Source organism: Vigna angularis, chromosome 2, assembly GCF_016808095.1.
Source record: "Vigna angularis cultivar LongXiaoDou No.4 chromosome 2, ASM1680809v1, whole genome shotgun sequence".
In the NCBI taxonomy this organism is placed as follows: domain Eukaryota; kingdom Viridiplantae; phylum Streptophyta; class Magnoliopsida; order Fabales; family Fabaceae; genus Vigna; species Vigna angularis.
In genome coordinates, this window is record NC_068971.1 from 22,548,520 (window position 1) to 22,565,877 (window position 17,358).

General features: G+C 32.7%; 1 protein-coding gene across 1 annotated transcript; it reads left to right on the forward strand.

The window, feature by feature from the left end:
* Positions 1 to 13,136: 13,136 nt before the first annotated feature.
* Positions 13,137 to 16,560, forward strand: LOC108327406 (G-type lectin S-receptor-like serine/threonine-protein kinase At1g11300). The gene is made up of 7 exons (XM_017561113.2): positions 13,137 to 14,424; positions 14,544 to 14,651; positions 14,790 to 14,983; positions 15,058 to 15,268; positions 15,407 to 15,644; positions 15,715 to 15,865; positions 15,955 to 16,560. Exons 1-7 carry the CDS (start codon positions 13,137 to 13,139, stop codon positions 16,261 to 16,263), a joined length of 2,499 nt encoding a protein of 832 aa, XP_017416602.1. The 3' UTR covers positions 16,264 to 16,560.
* Positions 16,561 to 17,358: the final 798 nt, after the last annotated feature.

Consider the following 17,358-nt stretch of genomic DNA (forward strand, 5'->3'; position numbering starts at 1 on the left):
AATTGTCTTCTCCTTGTATTAAGGAACATATGATCTTGACGTAAATTGTTGAAGAAGTTTATCTAACTAGTTCGGAAGAGTGCAAATATCATTATTTTGTTAATAAAAGGTAATAAACTTCTCATGCATTTGGTTTTTTTTTAAGAAACTTGATGTGGCTAACGTCTGGATTAATGGAAAGCAATTCCTCATAGTAAAGGGTTCTATGAATTTTTTTTTCTTCGCTCAGGATATAAGAAGGATTTGGCTATTGGAGTATAAGAAGGGTTTTGGCTATAGGAGTTTGAAATTTGTCTCTTGGAATCAAAGCTCACAAAAATCCAATGGTGGGTGTGCATACATGACATTCCTTAGGAATATTGGCAATTAAAGGCGATTTTTTCAATTGCGCGTGACATTGGCAAACCCTTATCTTTAGATGATTATACTAAGAACACATTTTGAAGTTTCTTTGTTCGTGTCTTGCTAATGTTGATTTGTTATTTGATTATTGCCTAATCAAATCTTAGTGGAAAGCCCAAGATTTTCTTTTATTGTTGATGTGGAGTATGAGAAATTGTCTTATTTTTTGTTCAAATTGTTGTAAAATGATTGATCAATGTAGATAGTTACAACAAGATGCCAATGTAATTTTTGGTGGAGAGCAAAAATACAACTTCATCATCTTAAGGTGGTTGGTGTCGAAGACGGGAATAAGAATTCTATAGGTTCGGTTTTAAAGTCTATGGAGGCTAATGTTGAGCTTGTTGTCAAGCCTAGTGTGGAGTTCCTAGTTGAGCCCTTGGTGGAGCCTATGATAGAGCCAATGGTGGAGCCTATAGTTGAGTTTGTGGGACAATATGTTTCTTAGTCACAACCTGAGCCAAATAATAATGTTTGTGTTGTGCATGAATATTCTATTGTTAAAAATCTAAATGTTTTTACTAATGGTATGACAATGTATTCTGATTCATTGACTAATATGTCTCTTTTAAAAGATGTCACTCCTATTATTAATAGTTTGGAGAGTTTATTATAACACCTTAATTTTTAGCTTCCTAAAATCTATAATTAACACAAAATTACATTATTAAAATAAAATTTTATTCCTATTTTATTTGAAATCTCAATAATTTTTTTTATTATTTTAAAACTTAATTAAAAAGAAAAAATATTAAACTAAAAGACTGTTCTAAATCTTTCGATATTGACCCTTTTTTCTTCTATTGTGCATCTATTTTAACACCTTCTATCTTTATTGATCTTTATATATCTCCATATACTCTTCCAACCACACTTTACATCAAATCGGTGTCCTTATTTTGAATCTCACAAATTCCAACCTATCCCCTGATAACATTGACTCTTTCAACCACTTTCATTCTATTTCCTCTACTTTGAATTAGATTCTTTCCATACCTCCATGTCAGATGTTTTCAGTAGTAGTTTTGACATCCTGTGCGTATGTTTGTTGGTTTGATTTCTTCCTCCAGTATACCGCTCTGGTCTCTAATTTCCTTGACTCTGTTGTTTTCCTTCTTTCACTAATAGATTCTTCTTCTTTTCTTCTGTATCATGGTTCCAATCCTTATAGTATCTAGTTCTCTTTCTAGTTTTGCCACATTTTTAACATAAAAAAAAAACGGACAAACCCATATCTGCTCCCCCTCGAGTTTAACTTCCTTGAGATAAATACCTCCGCCACTCTTCCCCGTCATTGCCACATATCGGATTCTCCGTAGTTGTTTGGAAAATGAGAGAAGAAGAACGTTGTTAATGCCCCCCGTGCGATTGGTTCCACCATGAACGATTTGTGGGTGACCTCCTCCCTTCCATATCTAGCTTCACGGATGATCAGTATTTTCAGAAGAAGATCAAAGTTTTGCTTTTATTATTAGTGTTTCTCTCTTCAGTGTAAATTACGTTTTTTTTCTTTTTATTTTATTTGATAATGTTAATTTTGGCTCTGGGCAATTGTTATGGGGAAATTGAAATGATCTTGGCTGAATTGGGATATGTCCACGTATAATTGAAATGTAGTTTTCGTTCTCCTTGGTAGTTAAGTAGTAATGTCCTTCTAGTTACTTTGAATTAATGAGAGATGTTTCTAAAAAAAATACTTTAACACTGAAAGTGAATGTTTAAAAAAATAGCAATCTATATATTAGGATTGTCTCTTATGTTTATAATACTTCTAGTGACTTTTACATATATGGATCTCGTTGATGAAATCATGTTAGTTCTATTATTGGATTACTATTTTAACTTTCAAACGTATAGGTTGTATGTGTAAGGATCTTCTTTCAAGCTTGGGAGTGTGCTATTTTAGAGTCATCTATTAAGATCTTGATTGTTCACTAACTTCTTTTGTTTTATTGTGTTCAATCTTAGGTTGTATAATGATAATTAATGAAATTTCTTATGCTTTTATTTGTATATTGTCTAATATCTGAGTGTCTCTTCAGGATATTAAGTGAATAACAAAAATGTGTTTATACTAAAAAAAACTGTTTGATTCACTTAAGAAAAGAAACTTATACTTTAATTACCTGAGTATAGGTTACGATTCTTTAAATGAACTGTAGTTTATATACTTAGACACCTAGGCTTTCTTCACTTGAATGGATTTGAGGGAGAGTGATTGAGTGAATTTGAAGATAATTTTTGTTGTTGTTTATTTGAGTGAATTTGGAGGTAAATGAGAATGAATTTGAAAACAACATTTGTGAGAATTAGTGTAGGATTTGATTGATTTGACAGATTAAAAAAATTTACTTTCAAATCCATTCTCACTTACCTCCAAATTCACTCAAATAAACAACAACAAAAATTATCTTCAAATCCTCTCAAATCCACTCAATCACTCTCCCCCAAATTCATTCAAGTGAACAAAGGGCTAGAGTATAAGCTACGATTTTACAGTGAATCGTAACTTATTCACCAAGAAATAGGGCTACTTTCAACACTTTTGTTTTCTCTCTGGTGCAAAAGACAAACTTTCTCTCTTGTTTTCTTCCTTTGGTACGATCAGGTTCTTGAAACTTAGTTTTTCTCTCATTTTTATCCTCGTCTGAGTATACCCACATGTTTTGATCATCTCAGATCACAGTCCCAACTGTCTTATGAATTGAAGATGTTCTCGATTCCATCATGGAATATCAATTAGAGAATATGATTATTATATTGGTACAAAAACTTTTTTCCAAGCGCATGTGTACGACATGATGCCTATTGATGCAGAGACTTCATTGTATGTTAGTTCAACTAAGTTCACATAGTTGTTAACAATGTTAAGGTTGATGAATTTGAAGGCGACTAATGGGTGAACCAATAAGAGTTTCACATAATTTCTCGTTTTGTTAGATGAAATGTTTCCAAATGCAAATACAGTACTTTCTCATAATTATGAGGTCAAGAAAATTATTTGTTTGATAGGAATGGAGTATAAAATAACACATGCATGTCTTATTGGTTGCATATCACAAGAAAAAAATTTAAGGTTGAAAAAAATGTCCATGTTGTTTATCACAATAGTGAAGATAGTCAAGAGATAGAAAATGATGCCCCTTTATGGAAGTTGTTTACTACCTTCCAATAATACCCAAACTTAATATTTTGTCTGCGAACCTAGAAGATGCTAAGAACCTTAGATGGCATGTAGATGAGAGAAGATGTGACAAAATGGTTCGTCACCCAGCTAATTCAATGCAATGAAAGAATCTTGGCAAGGAATTCCTTAGTTTGGTCAAGAATTTAGACATTTTTAGCTTGGTTAGCTACAAATGGAATGAATTCATTTGGTAATTCAAGTACTAGCCACAGTTCTTGGCCTGATATATTATTTATTTACAACTTATCTTCTGGATTTTGCATGAAGAGAAAGTACATGATATTGGTTTTTATGATATCTAGTCTAAGACAACCTGCAAATAATATAGATGTTTATCTTGGTCTACTAGTTGAATATTTGAGGTTGTTGTGGATTGATGGGGTTGAAATATTTGATGCTTTTTCTTTTGAAACTTTCACGATGCACGCGATGTTGTTTACTATCAATTACTTCCCATCTTACAACAACTTATTAGTGTTGATATGAGGATTTTAGCTTTTATAGATTATGGTTTTTGATGATGAATAGGTCTAAATGATTAGAAATGTTTTTAATCATTCTTGCACAACAAAATGGCATAACAAATTTTTAAATCATTTACATGTTAGTGCTAGATGTTTGAATTCATTTTTATGTAATGAAATTAGGCCTAACATAGATTTAGAATCTATTTTTTGGTAATTATAATCGATTACATAAGTTATATAATCTGTTAGATTAAGCCAAAACACTTAGAAAGCTAAACTGGAGCAAATCACTTTATTATAATCAATTACATAAGTTACATAACCGATTAAAATAGAGAGATAGGAAAATGGATGACTAATGAGGCGAAGTGTCAATGTAATCGATTACATAAGTTAAATTATCGATTAAAACAGAAAGTAAGGTCTAATCCATTATACCGATAGCTTAATCTGTTAAGTCTGTTAGAAGGATCAATTATAGGCATTAATGTTGAAATAATTGATTATACATGTGTAATAATCTATATAAACTTGACTCGAGACCTGTTTCATTAATGGTTTAATTTTCAAATACTGATATACTTTTTGAGTTTTGTGTGTAGGGTCTCTCAAGAACGATTCTTAGAGGAATTTGTTAACGGTTGAAAATACCGTTATTTGTGATGTAATTTTGATACTAAATACACCTTTTTTCACTTAGTAAGTTGCTTGGACTCATGCTTTTTCATTTAATTGTGTGAATAAGAGAGTTGAGGTTGAATTTGATGATTTTATGACTAATTTCCCTTGTTTTCATAGGTAATGAGAGAATGCGGAAAGCAGAGATGAAGTGCTAAGGAGTTAGAGCTCAGAAAGGCCTGGAAAAGCACCAAAAGGAGGAACCGCACGAAGCTTGGGCGCCCTGTCCGAGGCTTGTGCCTCGAAAAATCGACGTCCACTGCCCGGGCACCCTCCTAGGCCGCTCGAGCGGCAGCCCCTGAAGCCTGGGCGACCAATTGAAGACTCAAGCCCTACATGAGGACCGTCCACCGCCCAGGCGCCTTAAATGGGGCGCTCGAGCGTCGTGCGTTGCAGATCCGACCCAATTTTTGCTCTGTTTTGACTTTTTTGGATCGGGCCCTGTTTCTACTCTTTTCTAACTTTATTTAAAGGACCCAAGCGCTCTAGGTTTTATATCTCTGGCTGGAGCAACACAACAGCACACTCTTCTACTCTCTGAAGGTAGATCTGGAGGCAGGAGCTTCCTCTTCTACTTTTAGGGTTTTACTATCACATGCCTTTCCATTGTTAATCTAGTTTTTCCATGCCTATGGGGAACTAAACTCTATTTGTTGTTGGGGAATGATGTAACCTTGTGAACTCTCATTTATTTGAATTGATTCTTAATTTATATGCTTTATTCATTAATTGTTAGGGAATTCATATGTTTCAATGCTTGCTCTATTTAACTCATTTAGTAGCATGATTTATGAATTGCATGAGTGCCGGGAGGTTCCTTACAATTCAGGTTCTTGTTCAATTCTCTCAAGGGTAATATTTCTCAGGGATGAGGGTATGAGTACTTGGTCGTCTTAAGCTCTTAATCTTCAGGAACGCTAGGAATTACACGAACTAGGAATTAAGGCAGGCTTAGTGCGCCGAGAGATCGGGTTCTAAGTAATTTAGTGAGTGACGTTGACATTAATGTATAAAGAGGAATTCTTATATACATGAGAGGGAACTTGGTGAAATCTAACCCCTACAACATATTCATCTCATATTAAAGAACATCCGTCCATCTTTGTGTTACTCTACTATTGATCAATTTGCATTCATATTTAATTTTATGCCTTTGCATTTGAAACCAACAATCTCGTTTTATTTAAGTCTTAATTAATTGAGTTATCACACAATTGTTTAGTGCCGAGAGTCTTCAGGGATACGATACTTGGTCTTACCATTTTATATTACTTGTGTGATTCGGTACACTTGCCGATCCATCAACAAGTTTTTGGTTTTGTTTCTGGAGATCAAAAATATTGTTAACAGAATTCAAGCATCATTGGTGATCAAACATTCAAGATTTCATTCAAACCAAGTGGACATTATTGTCGCTGATATATTTGCACTTGAAGAGTGTATTCTGATTAGTGTATTATATTTTCTACATTGTGTAGCACCTATGCGAGTAGGTTAGGGAAGAGATTGAGGGTTTTCATCTCTTGTAGTTGGTGAGAGTGAGTGTTTTCTTGTGTTACTTGTGTTATAATCTGATTTGAGAGTGGTGAGGATAACTATTGAGAGTTTCATTGTATTCCCAATTCAAATTTGATTTAGTAGAAGCCTCTGAACTCAAGTTGTTGGGAGAAGACTGGATGTAGGCTTTTTATAAGCTGAACTAGTATAAATCTTTGTGTTCTTTGATCTTTCTCTTTACTTAGTTGATTCATCTTATCTTTGATTATTGATTTCAAGTTTCAAGAACTCATAAAGATTTGAAAAACATTTCGAAAAAGGTTAAATCCAATTCACCCACCTCTTGGATTGAGATATAAGGCCTCCTATTTCTAACAATTGGAACCAGAGCTAGAAATCATATTTTAATTGATTTAACAGATCCACTAGGACTAGTATATCTCAAACTTTTGGAGAAGGTGCATCCACAAATATGCCACCTCTATTTACGGGTGAGAATTATCTTTTTTGAAAATCAAATGAAGATCTTCTTGGAATTAATTCACAAAGATGTATGGAATGTCGTGATCAATGGACCCTATGAACCAACCAAGATAGAAAATGGAAAGACCAAACCGAAAGATTTTTCTGAGTGGATAGCAGAAGAAAGTAGGAGAGCTCACTATGATGTGAGGGTCAAGAACATCATCTCCTCTACACTTACAGTTGATGAATTTTGCAGAATCTCGGTATGTCAAACAACCAAAGATATGTGGGATGTTTTGGAGGTAACTCATGAAGGAACAAATGAGGTAAAAAGATCTAGGAAGAACTCTTTGATCCAAGAGTATAAGATGTTTAGGATGAAGAATGTTGAGACTATATATGATGTTCAGAAAAGATTTACCCACATAGTGAATCACCTTCTTGCTCTTGGAAAGACATTTAACAAGGAATAGAGCTACACATTAAGATTCTAAAAAGCCTGAACCAAAATTGACAGCCAAAGGTTACAACTATCTCTGAATCAAGGGATTTAACTACTATGAGTATGACTATTTTGTTTGGTAAACTAAGGAAATATGAACTAGAACTAGGAAGATTGAAAGAAGAGGAAGAAAGAGAGTAAAGACACACAATTACTTTCAAGATTGTTGTAAGAACAACAAATAAAACCGGTTGAGGATGAATCAAAATACATAGATAAAAATACATAATATAATAAGAAAAATATATAGATAAAAATAAATCACAACAGGAATAAAAAAAACAAACAAATTTATTCATCTAACCTTAGAATCCAATTAAGAAATTACAGCACAATCAACCCTAGAGGCTTAGTACTCCATGGAATGTGGAAATAACATAAAAATGGAAGAAGAAAGGATGGAGAACATGAGACAAGAGAGAAAGGAAAAAATTTGAACCCCCCAAAGGGTTCCTAAGCTTCGTTAATGTATTTCCCTAAGTCTCTTTATATAAAAATTGGATTGAGCTTTGTTTTAGGCTTTTCTATTGTTGTAATCTTCTTTATGATAATGAAATCTCCTCCAATTATCTTCGCCATAATCCAATATCTTCAAGATATATTTGATTTTTGTGGAGATCTAAAAATATTTGAGAAGAAACTTGCTAGATTAAAAAAGATTTGGAAAATATTATCTTTTGATATTTATTGATATAGTTAAATAAGGTAATTATTTAACAATATCAAATAAAATACCTTAAGATATATTTTCCCTAAATTATCTTTAATCATAAACATTTATTAATTATCAAAGTCTTCTTTATAGAAAAAATAGAAAAAACCGCAAGATCCAATTTTTTTTGCTTCTTCGCTTTTCTTGACTTAGCCAAATTTCTTCAGTTTTTCATGCTATGTTTGGCTCGACTTCTTGTGGTCTTGATTATTTGCTATTCTTGTATTTATCTTTAAGGTGTCATGAAACTTTAACCAATTTATTTCTACACCTTAATGAGATCAACTTAGCTGCAATTGCACCAACACACCTCAAAATATCCAGAGAACATTTATGTAACTAAAAAGCTATTTTTAACATATTTTTGTATCTCATGCTAAATAAACCCAATTATAACAAATCCTAATTAAAATATTTTATTAAACTACAAAAATAAATTAAGAATCCAATATTAAAGGCTAAATGATGGCATAAATATGCACTCATTAATTACACTGGTTGGTACGAATGTGAACTGCTTTGTGTTTGACTGAATTGCATCATAATTGTTATGAGATGAGGTTTTGATACATTTGAAACTGTTTTCCAATCTATTTAAGCTTATTACAACTCTCTGGCTTTAGTGTTTGCTAATGTGTGGGCTTACTCGATGTGGAAAAGAGGCCAAAACTGTTTGAGATTATTGATAATAATATAAGCTTTATTAGATTAGAAATTACTGATGAAAGATTATTAGAAAAGTTTTTTATGCCGTTCAAAGTGATTGCAGTGATACCTTGTTTGTTGTTATGTGATTTTCGTGGCTATAAAATGTTTTAATATCCTTAAATATATAATTTGGTACTTGTTGTTTACATTAACACTAGATGAGTATATGAGGGTTATACTTTGATGTTGTATGGTTCTTCTAAGTAATGCCACTATTGTCTAAATGAATCCATAGTTTTGAATGTTGTAACATAATCATTTTTTATCTGATGGTGCATGTTGTGAATATTGGTTATATTTAATTTGGAATTCTACACTATTTGATTTTGGTTACATCTAATTTTGAATTATGCATTGTTTAATTAGTCTTTTGTTTAACGTTGTATGTAGGAAAAAATTGAAGAATATGAATCCACAACATCATCATCTCAATCTTAAGAAATATCCAATGCAGATTCATCGGTTCAAGCTTTAGGAACCCAAGAGCATTTTGGACGTGTTCGTGGTCTAGTGCATCATCTATAGCTTATCCTTCTTATGTTGAATTACAAACTGAACTTTAATGAATATTTGACCAATATTTACTTGTTTTGTTCCTTTAATGATTAATTTGTCGCTACCATTTTTCTTACCTTTAAATTCATTTTTAGTATTACAGGTATTTTCATTGACATCATAGGTCAATGAAATGAAGGCCATGATGACATTCATGTTCAAAATTATCAAGGTCATTTGCCTTCATAATTTTCCATATTTCAACCATCACCAGTAATAATAGATAAATGTATGAAATAATTTATTTAAAATAGATTAGTGACTAACTATTTTTTTATATTATAGGTATAGGATCAAGGAAGTGTACCAAACGATGATTGAATGAAGAAGATGACAATTAATTATTTTTAGTGAACATGTTTCTCTTTAATGTGTATTTGAGTAATCTTATTATTTTATGTTGAACAATTACTTGCATCAGAACATGTTTATCATTTATTTTATATAATATTCAATATTAGTTTCCATTGTTTTTTCATTTATTACAACATTTTTCTATCATAATAAATTAAAAATAATACCAAAAAAAACATTTTGATATGCATTCCTGACAGTTTTGGAACCCCTATAAGTTTCGATGGTTTCCAAACCCTAGTTAGTTCTAGTGTTTCTCTACAAGTACCAACGGTTTTGTGTAACCACAATAAATAGCTGTGGTTTTGACCAAAACCTCCGAAAACTACGACGGTTAGAGAAAAAACTGGAAATAATCATTTACTGACGATGTTTTTCCTGGTGATTTTCATAACCACAGGAAATTCATTTTCTAGGGGTTAAAACCATCGATAATGATAAAAATAACTTCTAGTAAAATTCAATTTTTTGTAATGCTATAAGCTTATTAGTTTGTAAGTTAAGTGTATAGTTTGTTAAAATTTTATTTGACGAATCTTATTTGAGAAAAGTTATTAATTTGAAAGAAAAATTAGCAATTTTTGGAAAAGTATCAAAATATCAAGAAGTGTTTTCCGTGTATAAATCTAAACAAAGAAATGACATGTCTCTTATAAATTGAATATATTTAGTTGGGAAATGTACTTATAAGAATTTTATATTTTGCATTTTAAATAACATTATATTGTTAAATTTCTATTTTTGATGAAGAAACAATAATACATTCAAAATACCTAAGAATGCAGCAAATATAATTTCTCCTAACTTGCAAAAATCTACTATGAACAACTACCATGAACAACAACAAATCACCAAAATCATAATAAAGACACCAATATTTTTAACATGAAAAACCTCTTAAAGCAAGAGTATAAACCACGAATTATCCCTACCAAAGAAACATTTCTACTAAGATTAACAAAATTTCTTGAACCTATTATTAAATTTTCAACATCCAATGGTGAACGAATATATAATATCAATTTTATATCAGAGTTATGTGAAAAACATAAATAATTTTCTCTCTTCTTCTCTTTCAATGTGTTGGTGTTTTCTAATTTAATGACTCTCCTTTTTTTTTTGTTCCTCTCATACTTTTCAGTCCTCTCTTCGCTAGGTTAAGTGAGAAATTAAGTGGGTTTTTCAACTTTAGGGCCTTTTTCTCCACATAGGAAGGGGGCCCAATACCTATCAAATCTCCCCTTTACAACTTGTGGAGATTACTGCCAACCGATGATCTCACAACAAACGTCAAACTTCTATCTTGGTAGTGCCTTAGTTATGATATCAGTACCATTGTCATATGTCTAATGTTTTTCCAACTCCAACAACTTAGTATCCAAAGCATCATATATCCAATGATACGTTACATAAATATGTTTGAATCTAAAATGGAAAGTTGGATTCTTACTAAGATGGATAGCACTTTGACTATTCACAGATAATGGATAGTTGTTCTGCATAAAACCGAGCTCTTACAAGATTTTATTCAACCACAACAACTCCTTGCATGCTTTAGTAATAGTAATGAACTTTGCCTTTGTAGTAGACCATGCTACACATCTCTACAATCTTGATTGCCAAGCCACAACTACCCCTGCATCAAATAAAACGAGATGTACTTCTTAGAGTCAATGTCTTCAACTATATTTGAATATGAGTAGCCTATAAAATTAGGCTTATCACTTCCAACACAAAGCTTCATATCAACAATACCATGAAGATATCTCAAAATCCATTTCATAACATTTCAATGCTCTATCTAGGTTTGACAAAAGTCGTTTGATTATACCAACCACATGTGCAATATCTAGTCTAGTGCACATAATTGCATACATCAATCTGTCCACCACAAATGCGTAAGGAACTCTACTCATACATGTCTTCTCACAACCTTAAAATGCGTAAGGAACTCTTCTCATATATGTCACTACATATTGCAGTATAACACATGTTGGTGCTCAAAGTCCCATTCTTCATCATATAAAAAATCCAACTTTTGTGTAGCAAAGACTAGAAGATGCAATATCTTCACAAACAACAAGTATTTCATCATGCCCTTTCACAAATGATAACTTTTACCATTTATAAAGTAATCATCTTTGTATTTGCCTCAATCATTCAAAGAATTAAACTCTAAACCAAGAGCTTTGATGTCACTCTAATGGAGAAAACAACAACACAACCAAAATACCAAACAATGCAGTGAATATAATTTCTCCTAATTTCCAAGAATCTATGAGGATCAATTTCCAGTGAACAACAACAATAAACCACCAAAATCATAAACAAAGACACCAAGGTTATTAACATGGAAAACCCTTCAAAGTAAGAGTAAAAACCACAAGTCTTCCAGACTAAGGAAATAGTTCCACCATGATCAACAAATAGTACAAAGGAGTCTTAGTCAATTGCATAAAATAACCAAACAGCAAAGCAACATAGCTTGCAAATAGAGAACAAAGAAGATAAAGAAAACTTAAATACACAGTTGTAGTGAAAACTAAATTTCTTCCAATTCATATCTCCTATCAACAATCTGAACGGTTAGAATGAAAAACAGGATTTCTTGAACCTACTGTTAAATTTTTAACTCGATCCAACAATGAATGAATCTACAATATCGATTTTACAATCATAGCTTTGTGAAAAAACATTGATAGTTTTCTCTGTTCTTCTCTCTGAATATGCTAGTGTTCTCTAACTGAGTATGACTCTCGCTTTTTTATCTCTCATACTTTTTCAGTCATCTCTCCACTAGGTTAATTGATACATCAAGTGAGTTTCACGGGTCTTTTCTCCGTGTAGGAAGGGAGTCAATACACAACAATTTTGTGTATATTTCTTTTAATTATATTAATGTAGATATGATTTAAATTTCAAAATGAACATAGTAAATAAAATGTCTTAAATTCATAAGAAAGATCTTCATTTAATATTAATATTTATGAAGTTTTACATTATATTCTGTCAAATATAATTGAAATGTATTTAAATTGACATATATGAGATATGAGACAGGAGAAAAAATGTATAATAAACTTTTTACTGTAGAATGTTTAAATCATATTCATTACAACCCTTGACATTACTATCAAATTTTTAACCATTTAAAAGAAAAGTCATTTCCTTAACCATTTAAACCTCTTATTATTATAGCCTTATTTTCTTTCCAACTGTCGCAATACTAGAATACTAAGAAATTGCAATGAAGACTTTCCCTTTGTTTTTAATGTCTGAATGACCGCAATCCAATCAACGTGGGACAATTTGTTTGAAGACCAATTAGAAAACTGAACCATGCTAGTGTCACAGACAACTTAAATAATTACGAAGTTCCATTTGACACCTTCCCAGAAATGAGGATAAAATATGATAACTTTAAATGATAATGTGTGAAAGAAATAAAAACACGTACAAGACTGTAGATTAAGCAGTGCTAAAAAGAGTAGCACGACACCAAACCGTGTTGATTTTTATGAGAAGTAACAGTCAAGAATGAAGTAGAAAAATGTTACTTGCAATTGCCTTAAAATTCATCTTATGGACAAGATATAATCACAATCTGTAATGGATTACACCAACTGCACATACTTGTTCTTCGTTTTGATCATAGCATGTTTTCTTTTTTCAGATGTTGGTACTGCCACAGACACCATCACATCATCTCAGTTCATCAAGGACAATGAAACTATAACCTCCACTGGTGGCAACTACGCCTTGGGGTTCTTCACCCCTCAAAATTCCACAAAACGTTATGTGGGGATTTGGTGGCAACCCAAATTCACTGTCATATGGGTGGCTAACAGAAACCAACCACTGAATGATTCTTCTGGAGTTGTTACCATATCTAAAGATGGCGATCTTGAGGTGTGGAATAGTCAGAATCATGTAATTTGGTCAACAAATGTGTACAGTGTTGGATCCAACACTACTTCTAAACTCTTGGATTCTGGGAACCTTGTCCTTCAGGAAAGCTCATCAAGAAGAACTATATGGGAGAGTTTCCAGCATCCTACAAATACTTTGTTACCCAATATGAAGATTTCAACAAACAAAGTAACTGGTGAGAAAGTAAAACTAACATCATGGAAAAGCCCTTCTGATCCATCCACTGGTAGCTTTTCTTTAAGTGTTGAACGCCTTAGTATACCTGAAGTGTTCATCTGGAATGAAACTCGTCCATTATGGCGAACTGGTCCATGGAATAGTAAGATCTTTACAGGGCTGCCCTATATGAAAACGTATTATCTGGAAGGGGTACATGTTGGAGATGACGGGGAAGGAAATGTTGAATTCCATTACAAGGGAGTAGAAGAGATTGGCTTCCTAATCTATATTCTGAATTCAACGGGAAATTATGACGAGAGATTGTGGAATGGAGAGAGGAAAGAATGGGTTGTCACATGGAATAGCCATCAATTTGAGTGTGAAGTTTATGGTGTATGTGGACCTTTTGCAGTTTGTAATTCTGAAAGCTCACCAACATGCAGCTGTTTGAAAGGATTTGAACCACGAAACAGAGAGGAATGGAATAGACAAAACTGGACTAGTGGATGTTTCAGGAAAACACCTCTGCACTGTGAAAGAGCCAGCAACCAAAACAAAAGTGCAGATCATACAGATGATGGATTTTTTGAAATGAAGATGGTCAAAGTTCCAGATTTTGCTGATAGCTCATCGCTCAGACTTCAACCAGACACGTGCAGAAGCCGATGTTTGAAAAATTGTTCATGCATTGCATACTCATATGATGCTGATATTGGTTGTATGTCTTGGACTGAGAATCTGATTGACATAACACAATTCTCAAACGGAGGACTTGATCTACATGTTCGAGTAGCCTACACAGAACTTGGTATACACTGTATAATGCTAGCTGTTATCTGCACAATAATCTTTATTAACTTTCTTCATCTGAGAACCTTTCTCCAGTGACAGGACTAAATTTCCTATTTTCATTTTTCGCAAATGCAGAGAAAGAGAGAAACAGCACAATCATCATTATTGTTACAGTGACAGTAGGAACTACCTTAATTCTCATTGGTACATATATCATGTGCAAAAGGATTTGTAGTGGCCACGGTAATTTGTCATCATTATCTGTTTAAATTACTCAAACTAGCTCATAATTTTGTTTTCTTTTTTGATTAACATTTTTATATCACTGCTAACTTATATTTGTTAATGTTGTTGCTAATTTGTGCCACTGTAATTAATCAGTAGAGATCATCAAAAGATTCCTTCAATTTAATGGAGATGGAGCACCTGCAGAATATATAAATGACAATGCATTTGGTGATCTGCCACAGGTCAAACTCCAGGAAACATTTAGTTTTGAAAACCTTGTAACCGCCACAAACAAATTTCACCCATCGAACAAACTAGGAGAGGGTGGTTTTGGTCCGGTATACAAGGTACTTAACATTTAGCTTCCTCATATATCAGAAAATATTATCAATTGTTTCTTTTTCTCATTGTTATGTTATAGGGGCAATTGCAAGATGGCAGGGAAATTGCAGTTAAAAGACTTTCAAGAGCATCTGGACAAGGTCAAGAAGAATTCATGAATGAAGTAGTGGTAATTTCCAAGCTTCAACACCGTAATCTTGTAAGACTTTTTGGCTGCTGTATTGAAGGTGACGAAAAGATGTTGATCTATGAATACTTGCCAAATAAAAGCTTGGACAAATATATCTTTGGTTAGTTCTTTGATTTCCCTACCTTGCGTCCATCAACAATTGTTCTTTCTGGAAATTAAAGATAAACTGTGAAAAAATTAGATTGTGCTTCATCTCAAAATGTTCCAATTCATACAATTCTACCATTTGATTCTTTAGATCCATCAAAAGATAAGGTTCTTTATTGGAGAAAACGCTTTAGCATAATAGAAGGAGTTGCTCGAGGAATACTTTATCTTCATAGAGATTCCAGGCTAAAAATCATTCACAGGGACTTGAAGGCAAGTAATATCTTGCTAGATGTGGAACTAAATCCAAAAATATCTGACTTCGGTATGGCTAGAATCTTTGGTGGGAATGAGGATGAGGCAAATACTAAAAGAATTGTTGGAACATAGTAAGCATACCTCTTTCTTCATGATTATATTCGTATACTTGGAAATAAATTGTGGTACATTTCAATGCAGTGGCTATATGTCTCCTGAGTATGCAATGCAAGGATCGTTCTCTGAAAAATCAGATGTTTTTAGTTTTGGGGTTTTGCTACTTGAGATTGTTAGTGGAAGACGAAATTCAAGCTTTTATGATGAAGAAAACTGTCTTACCCTTCTAGGATTTGTAAGTCAGAAAAATTCTTTCGAAGTTCACCAAAGGGGTTCGTATCCTTCTTCTGATAAAACTTTCAAATGTTTGAAATTTCTTTGCAGGCCTGGATACAGTGGACAGCAGACAAGATTCCCTCTCTAATAGATCCAGGAATATATGATCCTAGCCTTTATAAATATTTTTATAGGTGCATACACATAGGACTTCTATGTGTCCAAGAATTTCCAGCAGATAGGCCTACTATGTCTACTGTAATTTCTATGTTAAACAGTGAGATTGCGGATCGTCCTCCTCCAATGAAACCTGCATTCATCCTGAGAGAAAATATGTTAAGCTCACTTCCCTATGTAAGAGGAAATGACTTGATCTCCCTCAACACTGTCACTATTTCGGACATACAAGGCAGATAGAAAACCAAGAGCTCTCAGAAAGGTGTATGGAGGAAAAATGGGGATTATGATAGTACTAAAAACAGAGTTAAAAATAGTAATACTGTAGGTTTATCTGTTTTTTTGTCTATAGGTATGCATTGCTAGGGCTATTTAGAGAGAAGTTTTTAGTATAGAAGTTTGGCTATTTATAAATAGTGTAGGAAAAAAATATTTATGTATTACCACAAATGTACAAATGTTTATCAGTTTAAACTCATGTATCACACCTTTGTTTACATATGTATTCATTTGATCACCAACAAATGAAATTAGATTCCCAGCTTCATGCCTTCTTCTACATGCTTCCATAACCTATTATATAGTATAGAGACAATAGCATCCTCAAACCTTTGATCTTGAATTTTGTAAATGCATAGTAAATATCATTACTTGCTGTTTCAAAGCAGAAGTTGAGTTTATGCTTGCTGTAATGCTTAAGAATGCTGCAACTAATGTCATTCCTTTGAATTAGTTCAAAGTTTGTTTCTTGATTTAAGTAGTTTGATAAGTTCAGTACTTTTAGTGTGTCTGATCGAGTCCTTACTAGAGGACATGCTCAATTTTCATATCATAGGTGTTATGTATATTTTGAGTGAAAATTAACTATTTTCTTCTGATCTTTATTATTCTTTCTTAAACACAGAGGTGTCAATTTGACCCATAACTTATAGGTCATCTCCATCCACTTCTGAATAAGACCTTTTTGTATTGGTCCACCACATGAGTGGATTAAAAAGGCTTTAGCACCCAAAGTATCCTCTTAAAGTGGGTTGAGATCAAGGTCAAAATGAATTTGACCTCACTATAAGACTTTATATAATTCTTAAGTATTTTTCTCAATAATAGAGTTTAAAAATATTTTAAATTGTACATCGATCTCCAAATATATTACATTAATTATAAATTGGTTCTTACTTAATTTTTACTATTTGCAACTTAACAAAAAGTTGGGGCACAACCCAATTTGTCCAACTAGGTCAAACCAATCCAATTTGGTTTATCCTAGACATGACATTGTTTGATGTGAGTTTGAACTTGGTGGATCATGTCTAAACCCAAATTAACATGGCATGA